The sequence below is a fragment of the Aspergillus fijiensis genome, assembly GCF_003184825.1.
Source record: "Aspergillus fijiensis CBS 313.89 unplaced genomic scaffold BO72scaffold_4, whole genome shotgun sequence".
Lineage (NCBI taxonomy): Eukaryota > Fungi > Ascomycota > Eurotiomycetes > Eurotiales > Aspergillaceae > Aspergillus > Aspergillus fijiensis.
In genome coordinates, this window is record NW_024468980.1 from 800,035 (window position 1) to 818,599 (window position 18,565).

General features: G+C 53.6%; 8 protein-coding genes across 8 annotated transcripts; 2 read left to right on the plus strand and 6 right to left on the minus strand.

The window, feature by feature from the left end:
- Positions 1-502: 502 nt before the first annotated feature.
- On the plus strand, positions 503-1,942 carry BO72DRAFT_444375 (uncharacterized protein). Its single transcript, XM_040943790.1, has 2 exons — positions 503-1,127; positions 1,225-1,942. Exons 1-2 carry the CDS (start codon positions 551-553, stop codon positions 1,710-1,712), a joined length of 1,065 nt encoding a protein of 354 aa, XP_040805910.1. The 5' UTR covers positions 503-550; the 3' UTR covers positions 1,713-1,942.
- A 233-nt stretch (positions 1,943-2,175) lies between these two features.
- On the minus strand, positions 2,176-3,441 carry BO72DRAFT_492127 (class I SAM-dependent methyltransferase; the record flags this gene model as incomplete). Its single annotated transcript, XM_040948258.1, has 5 exons — positions 2,176-2,515; positions 2,641-2,764; positions 2,885-3,138; positions 3,201-3,308; positions 3,386-3,441. The coding sequence occupies 5 exons, from the start codon at positions 3,439-3,441 to the stop codon at positions 2,176-2,178; spliced, it is 882 nt and encodes a 293-aa protein (XP_040805911.1).
- Positions 3,442-5,924: 2,483 nt separating this feature from the next.
- Positions 5,925-7,753, minus strand: BO72DRAFT_420737 (T6SS phospholipase effector Tle1-like catalytic domain-containing protein; the record flags this gene model as incomplete). The annotated part of the gene is made up of 3 exons (XM_040942732.1): positions 5,925-6,937; positions 7,000-7,155; positions 7,261-7,753. The coding sequence occupies 3 exons, from the start codon at positions 7,751-7,753 to the stop codon at positions 5,925-5,927; spliced, it is 1,662 nt and encodes a 553-aa protein (XP_040805912.1).
- A 654-nt stretch (positions 7,754-8,407) lies between these two features.
- BO72DRAFT_455220 (uncharacterized protein) lies at positions 8,408-9,225 on the minus strand (the record flags this gene model as incomplete). Its single annotated transcript, XM_040946223.1, has 4 exons — positions 8,408-8,484; positions 8,555-8,720; positions 8,821-8,975; positions 9,186-9,225. The coding sequence occupies 4 exons, from the start codon at positions 9,223-9,225 to the stop codon at positions 8,408-8,410; spliced, it is 438 nt and encodes a 145-aa protein (XP_040805913.1).
- A 1,713-nt stretch (positions 9,226-10,938) lies between these two features.
- On the minus strand, positions 10,939-11,625 carry BO72DRAFT_444377 (uncharacterized protein). The gene is made up of 2 exons (XM_040943791.1): positions 11,305-11,625; positions 10,939-11,133 (listed from the first exon to the last, which is right to left on the minus strand). Exons 1-2 carry the CDS (start codon positions 11,532-11,534, stop codon positions 10,968-10,970), a joined length of 396 nt encoding a protein of 131 aa, XP_040805914.1. The 5' UTR covers positions 11,535-11,625; the 3' UTR covers positions 10,939-10,967.
- An 871-nt stretch (positions 11,626-12,496) lies between these two features.
- On the minus strand, positions 12,497-14,098 carry BO72DRAFT_492131 (cytochrome P450; the record flags this gene model as incomplete). Its single annotated transcript, XM_040948260.1, has 2 exons — positions 12,497-13,639; positions 13,703-14,098. 2 exons carry the CDS (start codon positions 14,096-14,098, stop codon positions 12,497-12,499), a joined length of 1,539 nt encoding a protein of 512 aa, XP_040805915.1.
- Positions 14,099-15,298: 1,200 nt separating this feature from the next.
- Positions 15,299-17,956, minus strand: BO72DRAFT_444380 (biotin--[acetyl-CoA-carboxylase] ligase BPL1). Its single transcript, XM_040943792.1, has 5 exons — positions 17,729-17,956; positions 17,030-17,669; positions 16,371-16,949; positions 16,045-16,316; positions 15,299-15,984 (listed from the first exon to the last, which is right to left on the minus strand). The coding sequence occupies exons 1-5, from the start codon at positions 17,784-17,786 to the stop codon at positions 15,485-15,487; spliced, it is 2,049 nt and encodes a 682-aa protein (XP_040805916.1). The 5' UTR covers positions 17,787-17,956; the 3' UTR covers positions 15,299-15,484.
- Positions 17,729-18,537, plus strand: BO72DRAFT_444382 (uncharacterized protein). The gene is made up of 4 exons (XM_040943793.1): positions 17,729-17,955; positions 18,045-18,076; positions 18,151-18,215; positions 18,386-18,537. The coding sequence occupies exons 1-4, from the start codon at positions 17,882-17,884 to the stop codon at positions 18,452-18,454; spliced, it is 240 nt and encodes a 79-aa protein (XP_040805917.1). The 5' UTR covers positions 17,729-17,881; the 3' UTR covers positions 18,455-18,537.
- Positions 18,538-18,565: the final 28 nt, after the last annotated feature.

Consider the following 18,565-nt stretch of genomic DNA (forward strand, 5'->3'; position numbering starts at 1 on the left):
GAAGAGATTATATCCTACTGGAACTGTTTTGGCATATATATCAGACAGACTAGACTTTCATGTAAGACACTTCTGCGCTTCTATTGGAGAGTTCGTCTGCTTGAAAAGCTGAGGTAATTTCTGATGCTTGTACGGGGGCAGAATGATCAGAGACTGCCAGGGGCGATCTGGGGCAAAAGACCCCAAGCTTGGGGGCGTTATCCCACGCAAAGCTCGAATGATCCTCCTTAGGGAATTTAGACAACCTCATTGTCATTTGCTCTGACTCATCTGAAGATATTGTTGGATAGAAGCGTGCTTCTTATAAGCCTGTGCACGCCTAGGCCTGTTCATTGGGCTTGGCCGCTGACGAACCCGACCGGGAAGGATAGCCCTACCACCAAGCAAGCTGTAAGTCATTCACTAGTGCTTACCATGTCGAAGCCACGCCACAACCAGACAATGACCCCCATCACCCCACTTCCAGCGGCTCTTCAATTCGGATCCTCAATCTACTTTTTCCCCATTTCATACTTCTCGACAAAGCCAAAGCGACAACTTCACCCTCTCAATGTCTGCATTAAAAAGCACGGAGAACCCCGGTTTCGACACTGTCCTTGACTTCAACATATTCGAGCACCACGATGATGAAGAAGACCTCTTTTATAAGAACAAACTGGTCGCAATTGTTGAGGGTGAAGTCACACCCAAACAGGCTGCAATAGAAATAGACACCTTCATCACGCACGACTCGGAGCGGTTATACAAACTGCACCGGGCATATCATTTTTCGCCCGAAGACCTGCCCGACGAGATCCGTGGCCAATTACCATTACCCGCTGACAGCAATGAGAGAGAGCTGGGAATCCACTGTCCGAATCCCGGAGGACATATCGAAATGTTCATGCACTGGGTTTTCCGACTAGGCTCGGCCTTCCCGCCCGGCCATGTCGGCCAAGACCGCCTGATCGCCTTTCTGGAGGCGCTGCGTGATCTACCAAGACATGAGATTGTCACTATAGCATCACCTTCGGTAGCATCACCCTCGGACGATCAAGTCGAGCAGAACATGTACACGACTCTAGAAGTGTGGCCGATTGGGGGGCATTGGTTACTCCTGCAGATGGTGGCTCATTACGAAGCACAGGGTATTCCTTCTTTTCTGTTCCCCCTCCGATCGATTCCCTATCTTTCTGCCTGGCTAGAGATTGAAGTGAGAACCCCTGGCTAACCTCCGTCTCTCAGCCTACTTATACCGCCTTTATGCGGCTACGCGACTGCCCCCTACTGAGATAGACCTCCGGCTGCGGAACTTCCAGTCTGCCATCGCGCGCATGACGGCACTGGATCTGATCGATTGCGGGTGGCTCTCTTCGTTGGAGGGCATCCTTCCTTTGCACCCCTGGTACCCTGATCTAAATGATCCCGAGGGTCAAGGGTTTGGCCAGGATCAGGGGTTCCGATGGCTTGCTGGTTGGATCATTGCGGGTGTGCAGTGGCTGCTTCGTGCTGAAGTGGGGCAGTATGTCTATCAACAGTGTCAGAAGAGGGAGAAGATTGTCGAACGGCCGGAGATGTGGAGTATGCAGCGGTGGCAGCAGTGGAAGGATCAATTTGCATTCGCCGCAAATGAGGTATGGGTTGGCGTACATGCTCAGGAGCTGGCCCGGTTGGCGCTTCAGAAGATGATTGAGTATGAAGGTGGAGGTGCTACTGCGGGGGGTGATTTGTGAGGTATCTGGATATGTGCAGTAGAGATTGGCAAAGCGCACTAGCATGTCGAACCACACCTTTGACGCATTGGGTTCTTACAATCTTTTGTCTTATGTCTGTGGAGGTAGGTTGCCTTCGAGCCTTTCTTGGGACTTTAATTGATATCTTCTTTGTACTCTTACATACTGCGTCAAAGCCGCCTCTAGCTTTACTTTGGTAGATGAGTCGAATAAGTATAATAACTCTCAGACCAATTGATAATCACAAACCAAAGTCTTGGACCCCTGTCTCTAGAGACCTCTTTGTCCTAGGTGGTCGTAGTACTCAGCCCTCTCGCGCCGCATTTCTCGCGTCGCGCGATAATGCAATGCCGTCGACGTCCTCCTAACTTTTTTCGAGCTCAATTGGCCTTGTGCCTCCCACACAGAACTCATACTCACTTCTTGATGCCACTCCACAAACAATGTAATGACCTCCTAGAGATCAGTGCCGCATCTTGCGCCCCAACAGACAAACCGGAAGCCAATGAAACTCCCCTCTCTCTTCTTCTTCATCTCTGGGCTGTTTCCGCATGACATCCTCATGCAACGCCGCCAGCCCGGCCAACCACTCCTCCTGACTTGGCACCGAGGGCGCCACCGCCCGCAGCTTATCCAACACAGCACTGCTATTCTCCAATGCCAACATGAAGGTATCCGTGGCGAGGGGAATGAGCTGTGGAGTCGCCCAGGAGGTTTGCTGCCGGCACTCGACCACCTCCAATGTCTCGGCCTTGTCGTCTAAGACAGTGGTTTTGATGTGGTGGGCGAGGTTATCGAGCCATCTAGAAGGTTCCCATATCAGTCTTGATAACTAATATCTCTTGAAAATAGTTTTCCGGGACAATGCAGAGAGCCGAGATAAGGGCGGAGAAGCAATCTAATGAAACTTAACGGAAGAGAATCTCACCGGAAATCATGCCCGGTCACCACCGTCTGCCGGTTCATCAGTTCCCGGAATCGCTGAGCCGGGAGACCACGCTGCACGATACTGCCGAATCGAGCGTCTTCCCATTGGAGATAGCCACCTGGTTCTGTTCGCCGTTTCGTGTTAGCTTCTTTGCTTCCTTCTGGATGTTTTTGTTTTCCTGCATGATTTTCTTTCTTGTTTTTCTTTTTCTTGTTCGCCTGAATCCAAAGTGACATGAACATACTCAGCAATCTCGAAGCATGCCGGATCAACGCACTCGGATCGTTGTCGCGGATGATGAAGGCCCACATGCGCAGATGCACCACGTCGAACTGGCCGATTAGGGCTTCCGGGATCGTCGGGCTGAGCGAGTCGAGCAGCTCGAAGCGCACATTCGCGGGCCAATACTCCTTGGCCGGGAAGTGCGTGTCGGCAATGTCGGAGGCGACGATGCGAGCGTCTGGGGGAAGGTTGGGAGCAAGTTCAAGGGCCCAGATTCTGGATTTTGTTTAGTTTTGAGGAGGTTGGGCTTTGGGGAAGACGAAGAAAGGTCCCTTTACCCCGTTCCGGCTCCAATATCGGCTATCACCATTCCATCTTTGCGGGGAATCTCTGGGTGCAGGAGATATTTCGTGTGCAGCTGCCACAGGAGGTGTTGGGCGTCGAGGCTGAAAAGTTTGGTGGGAATTAGCAGAGGAAAATAGCGGGGAAAGAGAATAGATATGATGAGTGGGTGTAGGCCTACCGAACTGCTTCGGATCGATCGCGTCGCAAGAAATAGGTGGTGGGGAAAGGGGTCATCATGGTCATACCATTTACTGTTGCTCTGAGAACCTTGGATTTTGGCAGTCGGAGAGAAGTGAAGGAGTCTTTCCCTTTTTAAAAAGAAATAACCACATGCAATACATTAACTGGGTAGACTCGATACATTCGCAGCAGCCCCCAATCTCGGGCAGGCACTCCGTAACAAAGGGTTGCCGATCGACACCCGACTAGTCTTCTAGCTAGTGCTTATCCCGACACCGCGCCCCAAACTCCTTAGCACGATGGTTCCACGTCACCATTGTGGGACGCGGTCTTGGTCTGCACCAAATAGTCTTGTTGGACATTAATCCCCGCTTGAATCGGCACCCCGTCCCCGTAGTGTTCATCCTCCTCCGTAAACAGTCGTCATCGACCCTTGCCGACGGATTTCGACCGGCTGCTGGGCCACGATCTGCTCTTGCCCGCCTGGAAACTGGACAAAGCGCTCGGCAACCCCATCTGGGTTCGGAGATATGTGTACAAGGGTCGCAGGCAGGGGAGGCACGCTGGTGGTTGTGAACATCATCCTCCGAGCTTAGACAGCGTAGGAGCGAGGGGGGGAAAGGTATGTATGGAGGCAGTAGACTTACCAGCAACTGTGCCAACGTTCAACTCGACACACGTCCAGATCAGGTACGGTACAAAGTTCCAGGTAATGTCCTCCGAGCTCAGATCGACGCTCAGCAGGCACACAGGCCGAATTATGGAGATGACGGTAACACTAGCGATGCAGTCAGCGCTTAACGCCCCCCTTCCCCTCTCCCCCAGAACCCCTCATCAAATTCGGTAACCACTCTGGAATAACAACGTCCAGTCCACCCACGATGCAAGTCAATGTAAGCATGACCGTGACCTTCTGTATTCGGTTGGTGTGCAGTTGCCAGATCGGTTTTGGCGGAATAGCCAACATACACAGATCTGTGACCGTGTCTGGGATAGACTTGCCCAGATAATAATCCCGGTGGCTATTGACCCAACATTTGGCGGGGACAAATTTATCCCAGTAACCCTGCAAGGGGATGCACTGGAGGCAGACAATCAGAACCTGGCGGCCCGAGAAAAAAGAAAAAAAGATTAGCTGATCAGCACGCAAGTCGATGAAAGGATTATGACATACACTAGCGAGCGCCCAGGCGGAGACAACCACGGCCACTCTCGCTGTAGCGTGCATAACATAGGGAATCTGAAAGACCCTTCGGTACGATAGCAGGATTGAAAACTCGATAGCTACCGTGGTGGCCACATATCCAAGCTCTGCAATGACCAGCGCTTCAAGAAAGGTCGGGACGGAATCAGTGGGGGCCACCCATACATGCAGCCCTAGCCCAGAAGAGATCCTCAGAAACCGCAGTCTAGTTAATTGTCAGAACCTAATGACCGGGCAGTGGATCACCCTCGACTGAGGTAGATCTCACCGGTCCACTTCCGGATCCCACCTTAGGTGGAACCTCGATAACACAGCATCTTCGTGCCTGGCCCCTCCAGTTAGACTTGGCGACTGCGGAGCCGGCAACCATCGACTCCACCACTAATCCATCCACCGCAGATCCCAGCTTTGCCAACTCGAATCTCGACCTCAATCAAAGCAGATATTCTGCTGCCGCGCACTTGGTACCTAATACCCTTGCATCCTGTTTTATCTGAGGGGGGAGAGGTCTTTTGCCCGGCGACAGGGATTGTCTCCGCCAAACAGGTCGGTGTTATAAAGCCCCGTGAAGAAAGTGATAGTAGCATCGCGGGGTCGGGGAATGTATTCTCGACATTGAGTTGTAAGCAAAGGCGGATTAAATTAGTAAAGGTTCTGACACCAAGTCATGCGAGCGGATTAAGTAGAAAGACGCCATGTATAGCTAGATCCTGATTCCAATACTGCTCTTATATGCAAGGCACTCTTGGCGTTGCTCTGTGACCAACATTCATTGAAGATTAAGCAATGAGGCAGCTTGAAACATGGGCAAACGGTGTTACAAATGGAAAGTAGAAAAAGGAAGAGAAACAAAAACATACAACAGAAGGGATTCGCTGGTGGTCACCCACCCAACTACTAACCTTCCGGCGTGTGGCTTGAGTACGGCTGAGCGGACGGGAAGCCCTATTTTCCACACCCTGTGGTCGTATGTGAGTGTTTGTACCGCATTTTAAAATATATACTCATTATTTATGAATCGGTGCTATGTTCCAACAAAATACGAAGGGTGGGGAGAAGAGAAGGGCCAGACTTATATGTGGCGGTTGCGATTATAGCAATTTCTGTGGGACGAATGAGGGTTGGATTTGGTGAGGTTGGGGCTAGTACCATTTATAATGTGATTCTTCTCCCTTTTGATATCTTCCCGGGGTACTCAGCACGTTGATATATACTCGTGTTGAACACCCGAATAGACACCTATAAAAGCAAGCCGCTCAACACGGACGCCCAAGAAGATGTGATCACTCGTACCAGTAGGTTCATCCACTCGTTCGGGTCTGGTTAACCAAAGTCAGTAGAGTAGGCTGTCCACATACGCCAACGCCTCCTTTCCCTTCACAACCCACCGCTCCCAGGAGAGCTCATCTCTTGCCATCTCCCACTCGGGCAAGACCTCCTCATCCTTCTCACCCGGGTATCTAAAGCGATACTCGTAGCCCTGGCCGTCAGCCCTCAGCAGACGAGCATACTGGCCCTCATGCAGGCCAGCCGGACGATACCCCGGCACGTGCTTCAGCCGAAACCCCACCGTTGGATGAATGTACTCGCAAGTATGTCCGAGGATCTCATTCGTGCGCGCATTCCGAACATAGCGACGCGGCCTGCGCGCCAGCGACCCGTTGAGGCGGTAGGTGAAGTCGAAACTGTCAGGTAAGTCGGCGGTGGCCCAGCCATACTGACGGATCTGGCGATAGGCCGGGGGAGCATCGCCCGACGGGGTGAGTGGGTGTTGCACGGCGGCAACCAGACCCCGCCCCGTGCGCCACAGCCACTGGGCCCAAGATTCGGACTTCCAGCGACGCTCTTTCTTCTGGTACGCCTCCAGCGCCTCGTTGATCCGCCGCAGACGATCCTCCCGGGTCTTTTCCTCGAGCTGGAGGAGCTCGCGGTCGAGGGAGACGTACCCCTGGATCTGGTCCAGCATCCACGCGAAGACGATGTGGGACATCTCTTCCATGTTGCCCTTGTTCTTGAGGGTCTGGCTGGATCCGCCCCCGATGTGGATGTGGAACCCGGGGAACCAGACCTGCGTCAGCTGGGACGGCTCCTTCTGGCTGTCCTCACACTTCAATAGCTCGCGTGCAGTCGCGTTGCGTCGTTTCTGGGCTGCGTGTAGCTCCTCGATGCTGGCGGTGCCGCTTCTTACGAGTTTTAGCCACTGACGGGTGGCGTCCCGTGCCTGGCGCTTGATTTCTCGCGATCGGCTCTCCGTGATAGTTTTCGGCGTCGGGACGAAGAACATGGCTGGGCGGAACAGTCGTCGATGCTCGTCCAGCGCCAGCGCTTGGAATGCGTTCTTGATATCTGGGGCTTGAGTTCAGTATCGTCTCACTCGGAGTCAATGATAGCTGGAGGGAATTGCTTACTAGGCGAAAGACCGACATTATGCCATTCAGGCTTATCAGTCCAGGTCAGCCACGCGGGGAGCTCATGGCCGAACAGCTCGGGGAAGCCCAAATTGCCGACGGTATCGAAGACCCCAACTACTTGCACCTGCCGTGATTCCGGTGTCGATGCCCATTCTGCGGCCGACTCCCAAGAACCCTCATCCTCCTCTCTATCCTCCTCCCCCTCTTCTCCGACAAAGGATGGTTGCCGCCCCCTGAAAAATTCATGATACGCATCACTGCCATAGAACCGCTCCCCCGCCGGCGTCTTCTTATACACCTTCCACAGCGCCGGGAAATTGGCGATTTGATGCGGCGGGCAGATGCCGATATCCGAAATCAAGCCGGCGATGGCGCGCGCCGTGTAAGCCCCGCGCGAGAACCCAAAGCACAGGATCTGGTCGCCCGGGTTCCAGTTCAGGGCGCAGAAATGGTAGGCCTCGACGATGTTGCCCTCCAGCCCTTTTCCCAGGGCGCCCTCGACGAAGTTGCGGAGCGGACCCGCCGCCGTGGTGTTGGTGCCAACCCCGGAGTCGTACCAGACGATCTGCTGCCAGGGCTGGTGGTCCACGGGGTCGATCCCCACGCTGTCGATGGCGCGACAGAGCCGGGTCACGTTTGACGGGATGCTCTCTTGGCCGTCGACGGCGGATTGCCAGGTGCCGTCGCAGCAGATGATGAGGCGCTTCCGCGCGGGTTGGGGTTTGGGGTTTGGGGTGAGGGGGCGGTGCATTTTGCTCGCTCTTTCTTTGAATGGTGAAGATTAACTAATCATTAGAGATCTCTAAAAGAGCTATTCACTTTCTCCTCCCTTCAGGAGACCAAGTAGTAGGGGAATCGGCTGGGTTTATCATTGATGTACAGTACATTCACGTGTTGCCCGTCCGTCGCTACAAATTTCCTGCTCGGCTGAAATGACCGTCTTTTGTTCTCCGTGTCAGTGGCTGATGACCCCTTTGCACTTCAGCTGAACTGTTCTTTGTGGGTTGATTGGCAGTCATCCTCTTGAAGTCTTCTTTTTCAGCTGCGGCTGGACACCCCGAGGGTTCGTGGCGCATCCTCAGCTCAAACCACGTCCGTGCCACTGTAGCCCTAAATCGGCCCCCATCCCCAGATATGCGAAAGAGTTTTAAGAACAAGATTTAGGGTAAATAGTTGTTCCTCTGAACTTAGCAAGTTTGATTGTTTGTGCAAGTTGGTAGTAACCTATCCCAATCAAACAAGACATATCTCAGTCTTCTTCCATCAATTTCGCAACGGTAACTATGTCATCCAACAACAATCCATAATCATCACACGCAAGCCCTAGAGCTGACGCAATGCCTGCTTCCCACTCCAAACAAGAAGCCTCAGACCACGGACCGAAATAACTCATCAAGAATCTCAATCAAAGAGTCAACAGCTTCGCCTCCTTCTTATAGTGCCCACCAACTGTAGCCTTCAGGTCCAACTTGACCCACACCTCTATACACACAGAATCCCATCAGCCAGGAGCTTCAACGGTGGCAGCACAACCACCAGATAGGAGGCTCACCTTTTCCATTCTTGAGGAAGAAACAGATCGACCCTTTTGCAAACTTGATATTGATCTTGGCGCAGATCCCACGTCGCAGATCCCCGGTGAGATTCAACAGCTTGGCCCCGAAGACGGACACTTGGACCCGGATCGCGAACTTCTTGGGATTCACGTACCCGAGCACCTGCACCTTGCTGTTAGAATTCTTTTTTCCACACCTCGTTTCCTGCGCTTTTGCCATCGGCAGAGATCAAGATACGTGACTGTTGCAACTGAATGCTCACCTTGACAGGTCCGTACGACCAGTGGATCTTGGGATACGCCTCCGCGCTCACCTCCACATCATCGGGCAATGAGTAGACGTTTGGAAGCTGCGTGGCGACGATTGTGCGGGGTTCGTCGGGTTTGGTTTTCTCTTCGGTGATTGCCACGACGAAGCCTAGACACAAGCAACAGCCTAGTTAGTCTAGTTCTTCGGGTAGGGTTGCATCCATAGTCTTGGTTGAGTGAGGCAAGGGAGCCATGCCCGCGCGCACCTCGGCCGCCTCCGTTTCATCATCCAGGAGGAACTCCTCGGCCTCGGTGTCCTCTGATTCAACGGCCATCGGTGTGGATGAGCGCACTTCGCCTGCCTCCGTCGCCAGCATACATTGGTCGGCTTGCTCGGTCATTGTAGATTGGTTCTCCATGTTTGATGGATTTGAGAGGTGTTCTTCGGGTTACTGCGATGGTGTGAGAAGAAACGCTCTTGGGGGTGAGATCCTTCCGCAAGAACATCGTGATCGACATCATACCTTTTATATTCGATCTCATAATTAGCCAAACGAATCCCTCACATCGCAAAGGCTACCCAGTGGCATCGACATCAGGTATCTCTTACACAAACCACGTAAAGCATCCCCAGAACATGCATGTAATGCCTCAGCCTACATATCCTTCAACGTAACAACAACCCCAATATCCTATAATGGCATTAGAATCTACCATGCAGACGTTGCACATCACATTTATATCCCCAGGACAAGGGGGGCAGCAGCCCTAATTCTCCGTAGTCAGGTCCCACTACCACAATCTTTGGTTTTAGTTTCTCTGGCAAATCGACATCCCTCGTTTTCATGCATCACATCAATCAAATCTCCGAGAGACTCTCCCTTCGTATATGCAGAGTCAGCATCCCATAGGGTGAGTGAAGAGGCTCATCCTTGCGCTGAAAAGGTGTGACGGGAGGGCGCCGTTCCAGATGTTTGCTTTTGTCGGACCCCGCGATCTATGGCTCAACCTGGGAAATGATGGGGTATTGACAGTGGCTAACATGGAGACATTTGGGATGTGGGAGACTGACAGAAGATGTCTCGGCGATCTGCTCAGTCACGGGTTCTCAGTTGTTCGAAGAGGTCTTTGGCACAGTATCAGCATGCATAAGCTGCGTCAGATTCATCGCCGGGAGCATGGGTTCTCAGATACACGCTACAATCAACCCGAATTGCAGCAGGGTCATGCTCAAGCTCCGAGAGCCTTTGGAGATTGAGGCAACGCCTGGAGATCCGCTGTCACAAGGAATAAACTACTGCCAACGAGAGGGTTGCATGACTTCCCCAAACTGTAAAAGGCCTTTCACCTACACCTACATCTGTACGATCTCAGACTGACTCTGTTTGAATGGCATGACGTCGGGCTAGGTTGCAGATGGTCAGACAAGCAGTAAGCCGCGTACATTGTGCTCCCTTCTCATGGATTTCACCACTGCATCTGCTCACAGGATTGCCGTCAAATCAAATGTGTCTTACTCTTCAAGATGTGGCTGCATCGAATCATATCTACCATCTTTGTAGGCAAATTCTATACTCACTACCTGACTCCCTACAACCTATAACAAACCACTTGAGCCCACGGTGGTCAGACTAGAGCTCAAGATCAGGTACTTCATTTGCGACGGCCACCCCCCTTGCATTTACCACCATTTCCTATGATCCGCTGCAAGTCTATATTGTTGGTAAGGAACCTATTCAGAACCGCTGATCCAGGAATCCACCTCCTCCAAGTTCCACACTGCAGAGAGCTTGTAGAAGTCATATAGTTGAAAAGAGATGAGCATGAAAAAAACAAGACTGAACAAAACAGAGGGGGAAAGAAAGTCCACTCAAGCTTCCTGCACCACAATCCAAGCTTCACCTTCCCACCTCCTCCACGGACCACCACGACAAGAAACCACCTTCCACCAACCCACCTCAGCCGCAGCTCTGCAAGCTCCCTACCTAGTATCCTACCTCCACCCGAAAGTGCCATAAAAACATGAGTATCATTCTTCCCTCATATCAGCACACCTCATCGCATAACATAAAAAAACAAATCCCAATCCCTCAAACCCCTTCCCCAAGCCCCCCTCCCTCCCTCCCTCCCTCATAACCTCATAAAAAACAGTCTCCACCCCTCAATTCCCGCTCATCAACCCCTCCAACCGCCCCTTCTCCAGAATCTCCCCCTCCGCCAACCGGCCCGTCTCGACCGTCCTCCCCTCTACAACCTCATACCGAATCACCGTCGGGATGCACGGGACCTTCCACGTCGTGCGGTAGACATTCTCCAGATCCTTCCATCTACCCGTGAGAAAATGCGAGTGAATAGCACATCGCGTTAGCCGTCTTGCACCACCACCACCCAGCAAACAAAATACATTAAACAACAGACAAGGGGAAATGTGTCTGGCACAACACCCACCCCACTGTCCAAGTAAAAAAAGAAATTACACGCAAGGGGGAACAACATACTCGGGCTTCTGCCCAACCTCCACAACAGCCAGGCGCGGGGCCTCGGCGGCGGAGAAGGCGGCGTCGAGGACCGGCCACGCGGCGCGCACGTCCGGGCACCATGACTGTCCTGTGGCCGGGTCGGGCGAGGTCACGAACGCCAGGAAGAACGGGGCGGCGGAGGAGGACCCCTCGGGGATTTGAAGGGCGGCCGGGGAGGCGGGTAGGGGAAATGTGGTGAGGATGGGCATTTTTGTTTGGCTCTTTAGGTCTGTTTGGAGAGGTTTAGAAAAGGTATGGAACTCGAAAGGTTGTGCAACCAGAAAAAGTTGAGGGTGTGGGTGTGGCAGAACGGAAAATCCCGCGATGGCGGCATTGGGCCGTCGGATTTCGTTTTTCTGCCGGCATTACCTTTTTTTCTCGTGGGGCGGGGGGTGGGGGTGGGGTATAGTGGGCGGTGAAGGGGCTGCCTCTTTTTGGCGACCTGTTGCTTGGGAGGACTATTATCCATAGGCAGTAATAAGTTATACTATACACATTCCCGATTGGTTACTGTGCGCGTGGCTCGAGTGGTATGTACAGCTACATGTCTACTTACAGAAGATCCATTCCATCTTCTTTTTCTTTTCATCCAGTGTGACTATGGCTGCCCACTCACCGCCCATATACTGTACCTAGTACCCAGTCCTGGACTACCAGTCACATGCTGGACAAAGTACCAGGTACCTAGGCTACAAGGCATAATTTCCGCTAACGGCCTCAAGGCCGAGTGCCGATTGCATCCCTTTCGATGAAAGCAGCAAAGTGGACATATCACTGGCACCTCTACACCGTGGAAGCACTATATCCAGCGGCTGAGCCCGCAACGGCAATCTGCGCACCGTGCAGCGGATTCCTCTGCAGGTCTCCGAGACCTTGTACACACGTTCATGCGCCTCGGCCCGTTTGTAGGCCTGGTGTAATTGCAATGTGCAACACTGGATCATCCCGCAGCCTGCAAAGAGCTCCCATCCACTGTCAATACCCGAAACCAAGTGCTACATGGCCACTGGAGAGTGGAGACTAGATCTAGGGTTACACGGGACTCGGGAGTCTATTAAGGTTCGTGCTAATATCACAAGAAGAAAGTCTATGTATTTTGATAGAACCAGATCGTTAAGAAAATCGCTAATCTCACAAAGAAACCCCAATACAACTACCTCATTTCATACACTTAGTTCCCCTCGTGCAACCGGACCGTCACGTTGTCCCCGGGAGCATTGGTCAGGCTCACCGCCATGGCAATCTCGCCCTCGGCCGTCTTGCCAACGCCCTCCAGCTTGTCGAACCGTTGCAGCAAGCGCACCATCACGTAGCCGGCTTCCGTCAAGGCGAACTGCTGGCCAATGCAGATGCGGGGGCCACCGTTGAAGGGAAGGTATTCCCAGCCGGGCTTGCGGGATTCCCAGCGCTCCGGACGGAACTCATCCGCATCAGCGCCCCAGAGATCAGGCCGGCGGTGCATCACAAAGGTGCTGTAGAACACGGCCTGGCCCTTCTTGACATACACGGGATCTGTGCCGTTGGGACCACCGCCGGTGGGGATGGTGGTGTTCTTGACGGCGATACGACGGTTACCAGGGACGATTGAGTAGAGGCGGAGGGTTTCGTTGAGGACGTTCTGGAGGGGCTTGCAGCCCTTGAGGCCGGCAAAGGTGATTTCCTTGGGGGAAGCGTAGGAGCCGAACTCTTCGACGACGGCGGCGCGGAGGCGGGCGTACTGCTCGGGGTGACGAGCAAGAAGAAGCACGCACCAGCTGAGGAGGGAAGCAGTGGTGTCACGTCCGGCGAGGAGGATGTTGAGCAGCTGAGAACGTAGTTCGACGGGATCCCGGGTCATCTCGACAAGGGCATGGAGGAAGACGTAGTGAGAAGGCTTCTTCTCGGCATCCATGTTGAGAGCAGCATCCACGAAGCGATCGACGTAGGCGTGAACATAGTTCTCAACTTCGCGGCTCTCCTTGTTGTTGACGATCCAGTAGATCTTCTCGAAACGGGCGCGCTGTGCCGCATACCATTGGCCGCGATCGAACTGAGTAGCAAAGTCATCCTGAGTCTTGCTGCCACTACGAAGAGCAGCAGCCTGGCTCTCAACGCTTTCACCGAAGAGAAACTCCGTAGCCGAGTCGAGGGTCAACCGGAAAAAGATAGTCTGGATATCGGTGGGTTCGGTCCAGCCAGTAGCATCCACGGGCATGAGGCGCATAGCCTGCTGTACGTGCCGCTCCTCCAGATCCAGATCACTGATCTGGTCGCGGGTGAACTGGGGCCGCAGAAGTCCGCGGGAGCGGGTCCAATATTCGCCATCGGCAGTGAACTAAACAATGGTGGGTCTACATTAGTCTCAAATAGAAACGTTCGGTGAAGTCAGTGGACATACGATTCCATTGCCCAAGAGCGAGTGAAAAGCGTTGCGGCGGGGAGTGCCAAGCTCAAAATCCTTGAATTGGTGAGCAAGGACGGCCTGGACATTCTTGGGTTCACATGTCAAGATAATATCTTGTCCCAGCTGGCGGAACTGGAAAGTGGTGGTGTAGCGGTTCTGGCTGGCAGACATTTTCTCGATACGGTGACGCGACAAATAAGGCAGGTTGCGGTCCTTGTCATAGCGAAGGGCTTCCTTGAGAGTATTGGTTCCGAGCCAGTCTCCAGGGTAATGTGGGATGGAACCACAATTCCAGCGGCGAGCGTTCTGGGCATGTTGCCAGCGAAGTAGTAGTGTCCAGAGGACATAAAGAATGGCGGCGACAGCCGTTATCGTAAGGACGACAGACATAATGGGCGATCGGTGGTCAGTCAGTCACCGATGGGGTTATTGCAAACGGAGGGAGGCGTGGGAAAAATTGGCGAGCAGAGGAATCAGTCCAGCATGGGAGATGATGCTGATATATATCGAATGTCAATTGGTGCGAGGGTCCATAAAAAGATACGTCTTGCCCGCGATCGGGGGGCTGGCACGCGGGGTGAATGCCAGAAAGAAAGAATGAACCGAGGCCTAGGCGACAAGTCGGTCGAGACTTGCGGACATCACAAGTAGGGTTACAAGATTTAGATGATTAGTCGTGCAGATGGAGTGGGGTCGATGGTAGGCCCGAGGAACAGGATGTGCAACTTCAGAGTGTACAAGGCAGGACTGGCATGATATAATGCGCACGAACGAGGGGGCTCCCACCCGTCTCAAGCCGACGGCGAAGTCCTAGGCTCATGTGGCGTCGGCGGATCGGCGGGTGGGCGCAGAGCTAAAACAAACGGCCGGAGCAGAGGCTGTAAGCAGTAGTCGCTCATCTATTGTATCTGCTGATGGGGGCCCAAGTCTGACCATTGAGGGCTTGACAAAAAGATGAAATGCAGTGATGCAGACGTGTCAGCCATTCTGAGCGGGCCAAAGAACGGGGTGGCTCCGTTGGTGGCTGTTTGCAGTGCTCCACATTGCTCCGCCGGAATCAGACATCGAGCGAGTCTTGTCTCTGGACAGCGGAGATTAGACTACTCCCTATGCTGCTTGTATTGCTGTTGCTGACGTTACTGATGCACTCGTGCTGATTAAGAAGAAGATCTTGGAGTCATGCGCAGCAAGGATTGGGAAGAAGCGACGTGAGGAAATGATGCAAGGAGGTGGAAGCCACATGATACACGATGATGTTGACGATTAGCTGCTGATCGAGGAACAGGAAAGGAAAGGGTGAGCCTGCAGTGGAGAGCCCTGCTGACTCACCACAGTATTCAAACCTCAGCCCTGAGGCACAAAACCCTTTCTCTTTCCGGACTAGTTCTCCGTCGGGAAGCCGGCCAATCCAACTTCGGAGATTATGCTCTTTGACTGCGATGACGGAGACGTTGCCTGCTTGGGCGAACTCATCCACGGCTCATTCCGTCGATCGGTATCGCACTTTTTGGAACTGGATTCAGGAGAGATCCAGTTGAAGCGATTGTTGGGGCCTCGCCACTCGGTGAAGACCGAGAATGTTATGAATCTCGGACATTACCTATAAAAAGTAAATGTACTGTGTATACTTGGTGAGTGTCAAATGTTGTCAGTGCGTATGTACTGTCTAATGTAAATAGTATCTACTGTAACTACCACACGCTCTATGGAACCGTGTCGTCAACATCATCATCACGCGTCATCATATCGTCAACACCACAATCACAGCTACCACAACTAAACCTTTCGCCGCACTAACCCCCGGAAGAAATCGAAGCTGTTGCTGTCGCTCTGTAGCTGCCACACGCGACCCGTCGGTCGGTCATCCCAGCCCAGCTCCTGCGCCAACAACAGTCCATAATCTCGAGTGATGCCCTGGATGCGAGCCCGCGCTCCTCCGGCCTCCTCCAGGGTGACAACTTGGTGCATGTGCAGCCAGTCCGCATAGTACTGATCCTCGAACTCTCGATCGAAGCCCGTCCGCAGAAACCGTCCGTACAATTCCTCAAATGTCGTCAGAATCCGTGCCAGCAGCTTCTCCAGCGTGATGGGGGCCGCTTTCGGGCCCAAGAATCGTTTCGCCAATGCCGTCAGCGACGTGGTGGGGGATGCGTTGGTCGCGTTGACCCCAATGCCTACCACCGAGATGTACTCGTTGGCGCAATAGTGAGAATTTACCAGGATTCCGCAAATCTTCGAGTATTGTTGTTTCTCGGGGTGCTCCGGGTCAAGCGCATCTGCAGGTTATCAGCAATGATGACAATAACAAAAACCCGATAGGAGAGATGGGTACATACACACGTCGTTGGGCCACTTCATCTTGACCGGCATGGCGTCGTAGCCTTCGTCGTACCGCTTGATACCCTGCACCACGGCCATCGCGGCCAAGTATTGAATGAACACCACTGGGGCCGATTGAATCTTCTCCATCGGGTGTCGCAACACCGTCGAGAAAATCAAAGCCCCTGCAGGCGAGACCCAAACATTGGAGCCCCGACCCCGCCCAGCGACCTGGGTGGTGGCCGTAGCGGTGAAGCCGGTGGGCAGTGTGCGCAACAATTTCGGGTTTCTGACCGGTCAGTCATGTGAGCTGTCACAGGGTCGATCTCAAACTCAAACTTACTTTTCCAAAATCGTATTCGTACTGGTGACTACTTCCCCGTATACCAGGTTGGAGCCGAATTCAAAGGCACCCTCTCGGGATTGTCCCTGGTACTGGCGCAGGTGCGAATAAAAAGCATGGTGGTTGAAGTAGGGTGTCAGCTTGGAGGATGGCACATCGTCATGTATCACCAGTCGCTTGACGATCGCGTTGTAATCCACAATACCTTCCGTCGGGGTCGCCGTCGGCGTCTCCGACAAGGCGGGAAGCGAGGCCTCCAACTCACCCAGGTTCCAAGTTCCGGGGCGCTCGATGCGGAATGTATCATTCTCATCCTTAAGAACTTCCTTATCACCATCCTTGGTGATATGCTCATCCCACAAGGCCACAAGGTTGGCCGTATCCGTAGGCTCCTGAGCTGACAGGTGCAGCGAGGAGAGCGAAGGCACCGTCGTCGTCGTTTGGCTCACTTGCAGACCCAGCTTAAGTAGGCAGGCTTTCAAAAAGTCGGTGCGACCGGTATCATCGGCCGCCAGAGCATCGACGACTTTCGCATACTCCGCACCTCCGTTCTTCTTATCCAGGTTGACCGCTGCAAACCTACGTAGAAGAAAAGGCAGTGTTAGTTTCATGACCCAATCTAACCATCCGTTGAAAGAACATGATTCGGCGCTACTAACTCTGGATGGGGACTTGTGAGGATGGCGGCACCTTCACCCACGCGACAGTAGACCACGGCCGCGGCGCCACCCTCACCGGGGTCAACATTGACCTTCTCGGTATAGCTGGCCAGCACCTCGACACCTCGATCGGCATACTGCGCTGCATCAACGAACACACCCCCACCATTGTAGTAGCACCGGAACTGCTCCGGAACCACGCCCGCCCGCAGAGCGTCCTTGGCCACCTTCACCTCGGCGGCGCGGGCGCCGGCCTCACTGTGATAGACAAATCCGGGGAAGGCACCCCCGCGACAGGTGCCGGGAAAAAAGGCCAGCTCGCGCTCGCCGATCACCTGCAGGGTTTTATCGCCGACCTCGAACTCACACCGGCGGCAGCCGTAGTAACCCCCCGCACAGAAACCGAAGTAGGCGCCCCCACGCTTGACGAATTGTTCGATGCGACGGTTTCCGGCACCGTTGAGAGCACGACAGTAGCCCATATCGGCACCGCCGGGGAAGACGAGACATGCACATGTCAGGGTCCAGGGTTCGTGGAGGAGCATGTCGGCGGTGACGGGGATAACGGCGTAGTGAGGGGCTAGTAGGCGGCGGAGGGAGTAAAGGCAGTGGCGAACGGACTCAACGGTGGTGCCATTTCCTAGGAGAGGAAGCCATTAGTTTTTGTAGACATATGAAGCGAGCGAAGAAGACACGTACCGGAGTAGACAAGAACGTTGACCTTTTTCCCGGTCAGGTTGGGGGTTGTCGTCGCCATGGCGGAGGAACGGTTCAGCCGTGCAACTTTCGGGTCTCGGAAGTTTCTCTTCGCAACTGCAACTCTCCGGTCGAAGGACAGCTACAGAACAAACAATGACGAACAAGGAAGAGAGACAGAATCCCCCGGTTGAGAACGCGGCAGAGGACGACGATGAGCCAGACGAGTGGTGAGTTGTGAAGAAGGAGGAGAAGGAGAAGAAGAGAGAGAGTGAGAGAGGGAGAGAGAGTTGACTCGGACTGACGGCGAATCCGACAGGGAGAAGCGGATCAACAGAACCGGCTGTGCGGGTGAGTCAAGAAGAGTCACCCACAGCCATTGACCTGGCACTCTATCAACAAGGATTTACTAAGTCATGATACAGACGAGCAGATGACCTTGAACGATTGCGTCTATCAGAAGAAGGACTGGCGCAGTTGCCAGAAGGAGGTGCGTTGAGTCCGGCTGCGGAGGCCATATACCCTCACATTGGGCGGAGCCTAGATGAGCTCTTTGAGATCCTGTCCAACATTATCTTGACCATCACTCACCCTACGCGACCTCAAACCCTCGCTCCCAACAATCGAATTCTCGATGTGTGGCCGCTAACTCGACCTTAGATGGAAGCCTTCCGCGAATGCTGGAAACAGCAGGGCAACGACCAGCGCACGCAGACGCAGGATGCTTAGAGCTAGGGATGGCTTGGCCGACGACGATTCCCGCAGTGTATTCTAAAGTCTTCCAATTAAAGTGATCTATAGCCAAATCGCAACTCCTTCAGCTTTCCTCAGCACAAATCC

What these genes read in the sequence shown, in the direction of transcription:
- BO72DRAFT_444375 (XM_040943790.1), top strand. Translation starts at nt 551, where the DNA reads ATGTCTGCATTAAAAAGCACGGAGAACCCCGGTTTCGACACTGTCCTT. An exon ending in GGCTCATTACGAAGCACAGG is followed by an intron (nt 1,128 to 1,224) that starts GTATTCCTTCTT and finishes TCCGTCTCTCAG; the next exon opens with CCTACTTATACCGCCTTTAT.
- BO72DRAFT_444377 (XM_040943791.1), bottom strand. Translation starts at nt 11,534, where the DNA reads ATGCCCATCCTCACCACATTTCCCCTACCCGCCTCCCCGGCCGCCCTT. An exon ending in GAGGTTGGGCAGAAGCCCGA is followed by an intron (nt 11,134 to 11,304) that starts GTATGTTGTTCC and finishes TCTCACGGGTAG; the next exon opens with ATGGAAGGATCTGGAGAATG.
- BO72DRAFT_444380 (XM_040943792.1), bottom strand. Translation starts at nt 17,786, where the DNA reads ATGGCGACGACAACCCCCAACCTGACCGGGAAAAAGGTCAACGTTCTT. An exon ending in CAACGTTCTTGTCTACTCCG is followed by an intron (nt 17,670 to 17,728) that starts GTACGTGTCTTC and finishes TTCCTCTCCTAG; the next exon opens with GAAATGGCACCACCGTTGAG. An exon ending in CTCACAAGTCCCCATCCAGA is followed by an intron (nt 16,950 to 17,029) that starts GTTAGTAGCGCC and finishes TCTTCTACGTAG; the next exon opens with GTTTGCAGCGGTCAACCTGG.
- BO72DRAFT_444382 (XM_040943793.1), top strand. Translation starts at nt 17,882, where the DNA reads ATGACGAACAAGGAAGAGAGACAGAATCCCCCGGTTGAGAACGCGGCA. An exon ending in CAACAGAACCGGCTGTGCGG is followed by an intron (nt 18,077 to 18,150) that starts GTGAGTCAAGAA and finishes GTCATGATACAG; the next exon opens with ACGAGCAGATGACCTTGAAC. An exon ending in GGCGCAGTTGCCAGAAGGAG is followed by an intron (nt 18,216 to 18,385) that starts GTGCGTTGAGTC and finishes ACTCGACCTTAG; the next exon opens with ATGGAAGCCTTCCGCGAATG.